The sequence below is a fragment of the Talpa europaea genome (genome assembly GCF_964194135.1).
Source record: "Talpa europaea genome assembly, chromosome: 7".
Classification (NCBI taxonomy): Eukaryota; Metazoa; Chordata; class Mammalia; order Eulipotyphla; family Talpidae; genus Talpa; species Talpa europaea.
Window position 1 is genome coordinate 120,563,026 of NC_140074.1, and position 11,357 is coordinate 120,574,382.

The window sequence follows — 11,357 nt, forward strand, 5'->3', positions numbered from 1 at the left end:
CTCCGCCCCGCGGGTTTCCCCGCACCGCCCACGCCGGGAATGGCGTCTGGCTCGTAGTGCCGCCTGCTGGAGCCCAGATACTCCGCGGCAGCCGGCGCGCTCCGGGCTGCCTGTGAGACAGCAAGGGTTAAACTGACTGGTTTTGCCCGGGATCTGCTGGGAGGCTGGGAACTCCACTTCCAGGACGCCCTGTTTACCCCTAACCTGGGCCTCAGTTTAAGGGCATCTTTGCGAATGAGCTCTGCCTCTGAGCACAGCAGGTGGGTTCAAGTTTTGGAGTCAACAGGTGGAGTCCCAGGTCTGCCCCTTAATGGTGCCTGTTTCCTCATCTGTAAAATGGAGCTAATCATCCACCGTGGGGGGCACAAAGTAAGTAACCCAGAAAGCAGTTGTCTCCCTAGTCTCCCTTTTCCTATTCTCTTGCTATGTTGTAATTCTCCTTCTATTAGGTGCCAATCAAGTGGAAGAGAGGCTGGAGACCAGTTTGGGACCAAGAAAGGTGGACAAAGTGGCCCTTTGCAGATTTCTGGTGGACTTTGAGCTCCAGCTGCTCTAAGATCAATCAGTGCAGCAGCAAATAGGACCCAGGGGAAGTCAGACACAGACCTTTCCACTCTGGAAGCAGAAAGATCCTGGGGCAGCTGTGTGTGATGGCTCAAGGTGGCTGCTTCATGGACGGAAACAGCTGAAGTCAGTGATCTAGAAAGATGGGTGGTTGAGAGAGCAAGCCTGCACTCCTGATGCTCATCACCCCCAGGGTCTAAGCCCTGTACACGGGGGAGTTCGGGGGTGCTAGATTGTTGAAAAGTGCCACATCTTTCTGTCTCTACTTTGGGGTGTTACATTCCTTTCCTAGGGCTGCTCTAACAAAGGACCACAATGTGAGCGGAATAAGCAACAGAAATTTATTGTCTCGGTTCTGGAGGCTAGAAGTCCAAGATCAAGATGATAGTAGGGTCAGTTCCTCCTGAAAGCCTGGAGGAATTGCTAACTTCTGGTGGATCGCTGGCAATCTTTGGTGTTCCTTGGTTTATAGCTGCCTCACCCCACCTCTGCGGTCATGGTCACACAGATTCTTCCTGTGTGCATTTCTGTGTGCAAAGTCCCCCTTTTTGTAATGACACTATTCATATTGGGTTGCCGCCCCCAACTCCAGTATGACCTCATCTTAACTAATTCCATCTTCAATGACCCAATTTCCCAATAACGTCACATTCTGAAATGCTGGGGCGCAATTCAACCCATAATAGGTGTTTGCCTAAAATTGCAGTGAAAATCTTTCCACATCTCTCCTTAAGAACAACTGGTGATTCCAAGTTACCTACAGAGTGATTTGGGAGGCCCCACAATCCTGGCTGTAGGAATCCAACCACCTCCCGTCGCCCCACCACGCCCCCATGCTCTCTGCTCTGGTTACCCCGCACCTCACTTTGCAGTCTTTCTGCATGAACCTCCTACTTCCTGCCTTTTGGGGCAGGTTCAGCTCCTACCCCTCCCCGGGATGGCTCCCCCCTTTACCCCAGCCCCCCAGTGTCTCTCTTTCAAGGCCTGGAGAATAACCAGTGGTGCACAGAGGGACATGTGAGGCCGTCCACACATGCCCTCCAAGCATGCATATACGCGGTTCCCTAAGCGCACGAGGGAGGGTCTGCCACGGACCTTTGTTCAGGGAGCGCCCCATCCAAAGCGTTTTGGATGCCCAACTGGGGTGCCCTGGAGGGGGCTCTCCAGAGTCTCGGGCTCTTTCGAGTTGGCAGACTTTGAGGCCCCCTGGAGGGGGCACGACCAGACAGCCACACACAGCGTGCTAACGGCGGCTCGCCTTTATTTCCGCTTTTCTGAGGGCCGACAGCCGCGAGCAGAGGGGAGAGGTCGAGTTAGGAGACGCCCGACCGAGGGTTTAGAGCCCGGGCGGCCCCCCAGGCGGGACGGACGCAGCGGCCACCGCGGGGCAGCGGAGCCCGGCGCAGGGGCGCGGCGCCGGGTCTGCGCCTGCGCGGCGGCCCATGGTCAGGATGCCCGCCGCGTGGTTGCCGTTGGCCTGCAGGAGGCGCTGCAGCCGGCCCTGGAGCCCCGGGGGCCCGGGCCGCCGCTTGCCCAGGGTGAGGATGCCCGCCGCGTGGTTGCCCGCGCCGTGCAGCAGCTCGTAGAGGCGGCAGGAGCACGTCTTCTGGCGGCAGCAGTCAGGCAGGGGCTGGGCGGCCGCCCAGGGCGACAGCAGGGCGGGCGGCAGCAGCAGCAGCAGCAGCAGCGTCACGGCGGCCCAGGACACCTAGGGAGGCGGAGACGGGGCGCTGGGGGGTCTTGTGGCGGCGCCCCCGCCTCCAGCGCCCAGGGCCCGCGCAGCTGGGCCCCCTCCTGGCTTCCGCCTCCTCGCTGTACCCTAGTTTTCCTGCCTCCGCTCGACTCTGAAGGGTTCTGGTGCAGAAGGACCTCATCTGGCCCTTTTCCTGCTCGTCCTGGAAGACCCGGCACACCCCTCCTCTAGGAGGACCCAGGAATGAATCTCTTCTCTGGATGCCTTAGTCCCTTACACCCCCATTCAGGCGCTTATCATGTCCCGAGAGAACAGGCGTGCCCGAGGCCATCTGCTCTGGAAGTTTGAACGCTCAGGGACACAGGCCCTGTTTAGTCCCCGCGCCCTCCCCAGGGCGGGCAAAATGAGGACTGAGAGGATCCAAATTGTCTTGTCCAGCTGCTCCTTGCAGTGGGCGCTGAACTCCGTGGCCATGGACCAGTTTCCTACCCTCTCGGGGCTCGCTTCTTTCCTGTAAGCTGGGGAGTAAAATGATGCCCAGAGTGCGGGGCCGCGGGGGGGAGGACGGGATGAGGTGACTGAACGCACAGCGCCCATACACAGGGCGTGCGGGAGCCGTGAGGTCTCATGCCAAGAGGGCACAGCGTCTGTCAAGACAGTCTCTGGTCGAGGACCCCGTCCCTGTCTCAGAGCGCACGTGGGAAAAGGCCGAGAGCAGAGCACCCTCTGCCTTCTAGCCCCCCAGCAAGCACTCTTAGCACCCCTGCGGTGGCGCTGGGTCTTACCTTACAGGAGGAAGGGCTCATGGTGTCTGGAGCTCAGAGTGACCAGCCAGGAAAGGTGGTGTCTGCAGGGGGCCAAATCGTTGACCATAACCTGCTACCAGGGGCCTGGGGTTTATAGTGCTCTGAGAAGGGGGGGGTGGAGAGGGGCACTTGCGTCCGCTCTGGGCTCAGACAAAGGCAGGTCTAAGATTAGCTTCCACCAGCGGGGCCGTCTCCAGGCTGGGTCCAAGGAATGGCCGCCAAGGCGCCCGGAGGCTGGAGTTGGATCACGGTGCCTGCGGTGCCCCCCTTGTCTGTCTGCTTGCTCCCTGGAGATGGGGTGGTCTCCGGGCACTAATGAGGCCACCTTGCACCCAGGAATCTGGAAGCACAAAAGAGACCTTGGCTGGGGCGCTGGGCTGGGACAATGGTGGGGTGGGGGGGCAGCTGCTAATTAGGGCCACAGGAGGCGGTCCTGAGACCCGCTCTCCACGGGGTGGGGGGCAGGTGGCTGGGTCGCAGGCTTCTCTCCACTGCTCCCCGTTGCTGACTGCCAGGCTCCAGGGCCTTCCTCCTCCACGGCCGCCTCCTGAGCCGGCTCTCCCTCCCCGAACTGTCTTCCCTCTGCCCCTCCCACCAACCTCCAAGAGAGAAAACCTTGAAAACTGAACCTTGGCAGCAGGGGAGAAAGCAGCCAAGCCTGGGCCGTCCTTCAACCTCTGACTTCCTTCCTGGTCAGGTGCCTGGAGGTGGGGGGCTGGAATCCCCTCCCGCCCTCAGCAGGCAGTGAGCCTCCAGGGGTGAAGGACCCCTGCCAACTCTAAGCCCGAGTCTTCCACATCCAGGGCCTGCCCAGTGAGCCCCTGAGCTGGGGCAGGCCCCGCGCTGGGCCCTGGGGCAGCAGTGGGCACGGAACCTGCGCAGTTCTCAGGGAGCTCGCATGTCCAGGTGGGGAGGTGACTGGCATAGTCAGCTCGGTGGGAGAAAGGACTCCGAAATGGGGCTGCATGAGAAGCGACTTTCCCTCAGGTCCACAGACGGAACCTCTGGGGCAGACTGGCGGTGACAGTGCTGAGGCCCACGCGGGACAGGCCGTGGCCCGCGTCATCGAGTCGGCTTCCCTTGGAGGAGGCGGTGGCTGGACAGGTGAGGGAGGGCCTGGTGGCTCTTCCCTGCTCAGCTGAGTGGTCTGAACCCTGTGGGCAGCGGGGGACCCAGGGGAGGATTTCAGCAAGAAGGAGTCCCGGGTTAATGTGGGGGTGAGGAGGGGGGCGGGGGCCGTGGGGGCGTAGAATCCAGAATTGAGGCAGAGTCGCAGACTTGGCCACTGATTGGGAACAGGTGCTGCTTTACCCAGGTGGAGCTGGGGGATGGGACACACCCCACAACCTAAGAAAGCCTCAGTTCCCCCACCGGGAAGAGGAATGGTGAACCAACATGGATTCTGGGGTGCTGCCTGCTGTGATGCTTTGAAGCAGCTCTCCCACCCCTCCCATGGGCCAGAGAGGGATCAGTGCTCAGCCTGGTCAAGGGGAGTTGGGGAGCAGCCTCTCCACTTTGAGGTTCAGCTTGGGGCGGGGCAAGGTAGGATGAGGGGGCTCTGTGACTTCTGGGTTGACCTAGGCATGGTTGGAGTCCCAAGGGCCCTCGAGTGCACACACCTGGGGCCTCCGCCCACCCCCGGAGTGGAGAGTGGGGGAAAGCCCTGGTGCCTACAGCCTAAAAGGGAGCCCGGGGGAGGCCTGACTATGGCCAGAGCAGAGCAAATGGGACCACTACAGCTTCCCCCACACAGACCCCAAGTCAAGAATCTGGGTGCAAAAGGTTTATTTCAGAGGTGATCCCAGAAAGCACACTAAGGGGCGGGGATGGGAGGGAGACCAGTTAGGGTCAGGTTCCTGCTGTGGGCAGCTGAGGGCACCCTCCAGAGACGGCGCAGAGGCTGCTTCCGGATCACCCCACCGAGGCACAGAGAAACTGAGGCCTGCATCCACCAGCTCCTGTTCCCTGTTGACCGAGGGCCGCTTCCGGGGCTGTGAGTCCCATCCCTGCTGGCCTGCCGGTGTGCTGGGCTGGACACAGGACCGCCGGCGTGTGGGGGGCTCTGGAGCAGTTCCTGCCAGGGTGGGCAGGGGGCTCGGGGCGGGGCACTGCTGGCATCTATGCTTTGAAGCCCACACCTCAGAACCGCCGCCCAGGTCGGACCGGTACCCCCCGCCCGGCCCCAAGACCCAGCAGCTCTGATGAGCGACTGTCAGGTGACACAGAGTCAGAGGCCCTGGCCAGGGGCTCCCCATCCAGAGAGGCCCCAGAGGAAAGAGTGAGGTGACCTGTGAGGTGGACCGGGCAGGGGGCAGGCCTCAGCTCAGGACACCACCCCCCTCTGCAGGAACTGGGCCAGGTGCCTGTGCCGAAGGACCCGGGGCATCTCCGGAGGGAACCGGGACTCGGGGCGGGCAGCCAGGGCTTCCCGGAGTGCTCGGAAGGTCCCCGGCTCCACCAGGTGGACTCTGGCAGGGCCCACGCTGCCCCAGAACCGCAGGGACTTGTAGCGGGGAGAGACTTCCTGGAGGCAGCGGTCAAGCTGGAACAGAACGGCCTGCGTGAGGCTGGCACGGGGCTGCGGGGTGTGGGGTGAGGGGGCAAGGCTGTGCCCAGGGTCAGTGTGGAGTTTCACGTGTACCCATGTGTGGGACTCATCCCTCCCTTCCCAGAGCCCCGGGGAAGGTCTCCTCCCGGCCCCCTCTACCCAAGGCACCCGGGGACACACTTGGATCCTGTCCCTCTTTACCTTGTCTCGGTTTTGCTCTGACAGGTTTCTCAGCCCCCTCAGAGCCACAAACACCTCATAGTGGGGAGCAGAGCCCTCGGAGGAATCTGCAGAGCAAACCCCATGCGCGTGAGCGGGGGCAGGGAGGCTGCCAGTGCCCTCTGCCCCCATCAGTTCTGTTCCTCGCTGAGGTTCATGGGAAAGGAGTTTCTTCGTGGGGAGCGGGTAAATGGAGAGGACCCCAGAGCCTGGCAACAGGACGGGACAGGAAGTGCCGACTGCAGCAGCAGGGATGGGGGTTAGACGTGGGGAGCAGCAAAGGAGGCTGGGTGTTATCTCCTCCCTAGAGGTCTCCAGCAGAATGGGAGCCCACCACCCAAGACCAGGAGACAGGAGGCCATGAAGGAGCTTACCCAGAATGCTGCTCTCTATACAGCTGTGGTCCAGCAGCTTGGCCCCTGGCCACTGCCCCACCGCCCGGCTCAGGGCCTCAGAGAATGTGTCCTCTTCAATGTCTTCTCCCCGCACACTCAGGGCCTGGCCCAGCCTGGGGAGGAGTCGGGAGAGAGGCAGAGGAACCCAGGGCACAGCAACAGTCCCTCAGCCCCTTGGGGGTCACCTACCTGCGGATGAACCTGACTACTGGACACTGGTTGTAGGCACCCACCACCCGGACCACATCACCCTGGCGGCACCTGATGGGGCAGAGTGGGGGTGAGGCCAGGCCCATGGGCCCGTCCTGACCCTGGACCTCAACAAGCAGGTAGGAGACTGAGGTGGGCGGGCCGAGGGAGGGAGGGGGTGATCACCTGGTGAGGCCGGCATGGTTGGTCAGCACCAGCTCATACTCCTCGCCCTGCTGGGCCTCGGCTAGCAGAAGGGTGGAGGCAGCCTCTTCCCGGGCTCCCTTCGTGACTTGGAGCAGTTCGATGAAGGGAGCTCCAGGGGGCAGCAGGTAGCACCCGCGGGGCTGCTCTGGCCACAGGCTCAGGCCCACCACCCCTGTGGGGAGCAAGTGGCCTCTATCTAGTGGTGCCGTTGCTTCCTGCCAGGCACTGGCCCCTCAACCCTGGCGGCACCTGATGGGGCTGAGTGGGGGTGAGGCCAGGCCCATGGGCTCTAGACACCAAGCCTCTGAGCATCTGATCCCCCTGCTGCCCTTCCACCCCATCCTTCCTTGCTCCCCCAGGCCCAGCCCATTGCCTCCAAGGCCCTAACTGGGAAGAGACAGTGGTTCCGAGAACTGGGGGTGAGTGCGGCGCTGTGTGAATTTGTGCAGGTGGTGTGCAACCTCTAAGAACCTCAGCTTCTTCATCCGTGAAATGGAGCTGCTGAGTTGGGATGTGCAGGGTGTTGGGGAGGATTAGCTGATGTAGGGCTCGACCCCTGGCCCCTGACCCTTGACCTAGCTCACTACTTCACGAAGACTCTTGCTGACCTCCAGCGGCAGCGTAAGCAGGCGAGAAAAAGGCTAGGCCTTGGCACCACAAGGCCCCCAGGGCAGCCACCGCCTCGGCTTGACCTCCTGCGTCCAGAGTCACCACCACCTGAAGCTTCGGCCAGAGCCGGAGGGCCAGTCCTCGGGGCCCCTGCTCCAGGGTCTCCCGCAGTTCAGCTGCCCGCCTGGGGAGGGGCACTCCTGGGTTCCCAGCAGCTATTGCCTCAGCCAGCTCTTCACCATCGGCCTCCAGGCCCAAGAAGACATCCAGGAGTTCGGCTGCTGTCCCGGCTTCCAGAACCCGCAGCCCTGGGTGCCTCAGTGCCTCAAGCAGCAGGGACCTGGAGTCCTGGGCCCCAGGGGGGCCAACCTGGTCCAGAACTTGGCAGGGCCAGGGGAGGGGGCAGGGCCAGGGGGAGGTGGGAGTCACACGAGCAGTGCCTCCAGGAGCCAGCACTTCTGGGTAGGCCTTGCTTAGGGCCTCCCGACCCAGCAGGGTGGCCTGGAGAGAGATGAAGAGAGGATGGTCCTGAGCCCATAGTTTGGGGCTTCTTTGTCCTCCCTGATGGGTGGGTTTAGCTACGAGTAGGGGTCTCTGGAAGGGCTGGGCTCCCACCTTCTCAGTTTACCTGCAGAGAGGCCTCCCCATGGTACCGGGTTGCGGTGGGGGGCAGGAGCTGCTCCTGCCTTTCTTCCTCCTGGGCCTGGCTGGTCTCGGTCAGAGGGAGGTGACTCCTGAAGGTGCTCGTGTCTGTGGCACCAAAGACACCACACGCTCCTCAGGATGCCAGTTTCCCAAGAATCTCAGGCCAGACTGCTGAGACCCTTAGGGAAAGAACCCAGAATAAACTGGGAGGTGGGGGCTGTCAGGGCCCAGGATGGGGGACCCCACCATCTGGGACAACCTGAACCTCGGGTCTCTGGGTAGAGGGGAGCAGGAGCTGGAATCTCACTGTCCTGAGGGGTTTCTTTCCCTTCGGGCCACCTCCCTAGGCCCTGGAAACACACCTGTGCTCCCCGCGAGGGGACAGCGGGAACCCTGGGCTCCCTGAAGACACCACCTCAGGGCCTGCTGCTGCCTCTGGCCTGCGTGCACAGTGCTCTGCTCCAGTCTCCGCTGCTGCCAGGCGGCCGCCCAGCCCAGCGCCCCCCAGGCCAGCCGGTGCTGGAGGCTGGCAAGCCAGGACAGCCCGGCATCCCGGGGCGGCCGGCGCCGGAGCAGGGGCGGTGGCGGCAGCAGCAGCAGCAGGGACAGCAGCAGCAGCAGGAGGAGAGACAGCAGCGGCAGCAGCATCTCTGGCAGCTCCTGGGAGGAGGAAGGGACCTGGTGCTGGTACTAGGGGGAGGAGATCACCCCTTCTCCCCGGCCCCCGCCTCCTGCACACAGGGCAACAAGGGCAAAGGAAGTTTGGGAAGAAGCCAGGATCCCGGGCTTTGGAGTCCACTGACCTGGGCTGGGATGCTGGCTCTGCCCCTCGCAGCTGTCTGGCCGGGGGGATCAGCTAGCTGCTCGGCGCCCGGGCCCCTGCTCTGTGGAATGGGGATGGTGACACCCTCCCAGGGCACAGCGGAGCCGAGGCACAGGCCCTGGCGCACAGCGGCGGGGAACTAATGACATGTCCTGTCCACGGCCTCCCAGGACCCACCCGCCCCGGCCCGGCTCCGTGGGCTTCCTGAGCCCCGAGCAGGAGCTCCCTGCCCTGCGACCCAGGAGACGCCCCCAGGGTCTTCTCTCCCCAGAGACTCCCTCACAGGCCACCCAGGGCCCAGGCGCGCGGGTCTCAGCACACGGCCGGCCAGGAAGAGGAGCCAGGGCTGGGCAGGGCCGAGCGCAGACGGGAAGTCGGGTCACGGGGCGGGCGGGGCTGGGGGGTGCTCTTAAAGGGGCAGGGCCTCGGGCTGCCGTGCCCGCCGGCCAGAGCGCTGTGGGCTCGAGCCCCTGCAGGTGAAGGACGATGTTCCCACTTTTCCACATCCTTGGCAATCCTTGTTATTCTCTGAGCCGCTGATGATCGCCATCCTAGAGGGATGTCAAGTGTCTTGAGTCAGTGAAGACGCACATGTGCACTTTTCTGATGACTAATGATGCTGAGCATCTTTCCATGTGTTCATGAGTCACTGGTATACAGGATTTGGAGAAATGTCTTCTCATGTCTCTTCCCATTTTTAAACCGGGTCATTTGTCTTGTTTTTATTAGGTTGGAAGAGGACTTTGTATATTTGACATACAAGTCCCCAATCAGGTAACTGGATCTGCAAATATTTCCTCCTATTCTGGGAGTTGTCTTTTTTTCATTCTCTCAGCAGGGTCCCTTGAAGCATATTTTTTTTTTTTTAAAGATTTATTTATTTATTTACACAAGCACTGGGTACAGTCAGAAGCGCGGGAGGGTGAGAGAATTCACCAGAGCCAGAGCGGGGAGCAGAGCAGGCAGAAGGACTGAAGTACACTGCTGAGGGGAGCAGCGGGCGGCAGGAGAGGTCTGTGCGCCATGTGGGACCTTCCCCCGGTGGGCGGGGAGCAGCCGGGGATCGAACCGGCGCTGCAGAGGCTGCGGGCAGCTTCGCAGCCCAGCGCTCAACCGCTGCACCACCGGGGAGGCCCTTGAAGCACATTTTTAATTTTGAAGTTCAATTATTTATTCTTTTCCTTTTGTTGCTTGTGCTTGTGGTGTCATATTGAAGAATTCATCACCAAACTTCAGGTCATGAAGATTTATTTCTATATTTTCCTCTAGGAGTTTTATAATCTTTTTTTTTTTTTCAATTTTATTTATTTATTTATTTTTTTTATAGAGGCATGCTTTATTTATTTGTTTGCTGGTTTGTTTGTTTGTTTTGTTTATACAAGCACTGGGTACAGTCAGAAGCGCGGGAGGGTGAGAGAATTCACCAGAGCCAGAGCGGGGAGCAGAGCAGGCAGAAGGACCGAAGTACACTGCTGAGGGGAGCAGCGGGCGGCAGGAGAGGTCTGTGCGCCATGTGGGACCCTCCTCCGGTGGCCGGGGAGCAGCCGGGGATCGAACCGGCGCCACAGAGGCCGCGCGCAGTTTCGCAACCCAGCGCTCAACCGCTGCGCCACCGGGGAGGCCCTAGGAGTTTTATAATCTTAGCTAGGTCTTTGATCTAACTTTATTTTTATTTTGTAAAGAATACTTTTTTTTTTTTTGGTATCCACTTCAGAGGTATTAAGTACATTTACATTGTTGTTGTTTACCACATCACCACTATCCATCTCCAAACCTTTTTCATCTTTCCAAACTGAAACTGTATCCTCTGTATAAAAATAACTCCCCATCCCTCCCTGCCCCCCAGCCGCTGGCGACTACCGTTCTGCCTTCTGTCTGGATACTCTTGAATACTCCATTACCTCATATCGGGGGAGCATACAATATGTGTCCTTTTATGTCTCACTTATTTCTCTTAGCATAATTTCTTCAAGATTCACCCACATTGAATAGCATGTGTCAGAATTTTTCCTTTCTGTGGCTGAATAATATTCCATTGTATGCTACACATTTTGTTTATCTGTTCATCTAATCATGGATATTTCTGTTGTTTTCACCTTTTGGCCATTGTGAATAATGCTGCTGTGATTCCTAATGAGACACAGGGCAAGCTAGGAATTATGCAGTTTTAGGGACAGTGCAGGAGGGGACCTCTGAAGAAATTTAGGGAGGCTTCAGAGATAAGGACAACCAAGGGAATGTAATCAATTCCACTGGGAAAAACAAACATCTCAGGACCAAGGACAACATTGTTAACGCTGGTCCTGTTTTCCTTCAGGTGGTAAAGGGAGGCAGAGATTGGAGAAATGGGAGAGTGGTTTAATTTATGGACAACTTAGAAGGGCAGCTGTTTAACTTCTATGCAGGGATCCCATCCAGAGGACTGGGCCATAAATTTAAAGATGCAACAAATGGGGAAAGAGAAAGCTGTTAGATAAGGAATGTGAAGATCCCCCACTCAGTTGCAAATTAAGTGAGACAGCCGAGAACTAACCAATCACAAAGAGACTGGTGGAGCTTTAGAATAATGAGGGAAAAAAGGTCTATATTCCCTGAGACACGACTCCACTTTGGCTTCCTTGCCCCTCCCAGGCCTGGTTTCCTGGCCTGGGAGTCCCAC

The 11,357-nt window shown here is 59.7% G+C and overlaps 2 protein-coding genes across 2 annotated transcripts; both read right to left on the reverse strand.

Annotated features, from left to right (window-relative positions):
• Nucleotides 1-1,848: 1,848 nt before the first annotated feature.
• HCRT (hypocretin neuropeptide precursor) lies at nt 1,849-3,123 on the reverse strand. The gene is made up of 2 exons (XM_084239378.1): nt 3,043-3,123; nt 1,849-2,272 (listed from the first exon to the last, which is right to left on the reverse strand). The coding sequence occupies exons 1-2, from the start codon at nt 3,061-3,063 to the stop codon at nt 1,901-1,903; spliced, it is 393 nt and encodes a 130-aa protein (XP_084095504.1). The 5' UTR covers nt 3,064-3,123; the 3' UTR covers nt 1,849-1,900.
• Nucleotides 3,124-4,851: 1,728 nt separating this feature from the next.
• GHDC (GH3 domain containing) lies at nt 4,852-8,538 on the reverse strand. The gene is made up of 8 exons (XM_084239344.1): nt 8,238-8,538; nt 7,859-7,980; nt 7,230-7,731; nt 6,601-6,793; nt 6,415-6,486; nt 6,205-6,338; nt 5,813-5,898; nt 4,852-5,605 (listed from the first exon to the last, which is right to left on the reverse strand). The coding sequence occupies exons 1-8, from the start codon at nt 8,521-8,523 to the stop codon at nt 5,387-5,389; spliced, it is 1,614 nt and encodes a 537-aa protein (XP_084095470.1). The 5' UTR covers nt 8,524-8,538; the 3' UTR covers nt 4,852-5,386.
• Between the last annotated feature and the right edge of the window lie 2,819 nt (nt 8,539-11,357).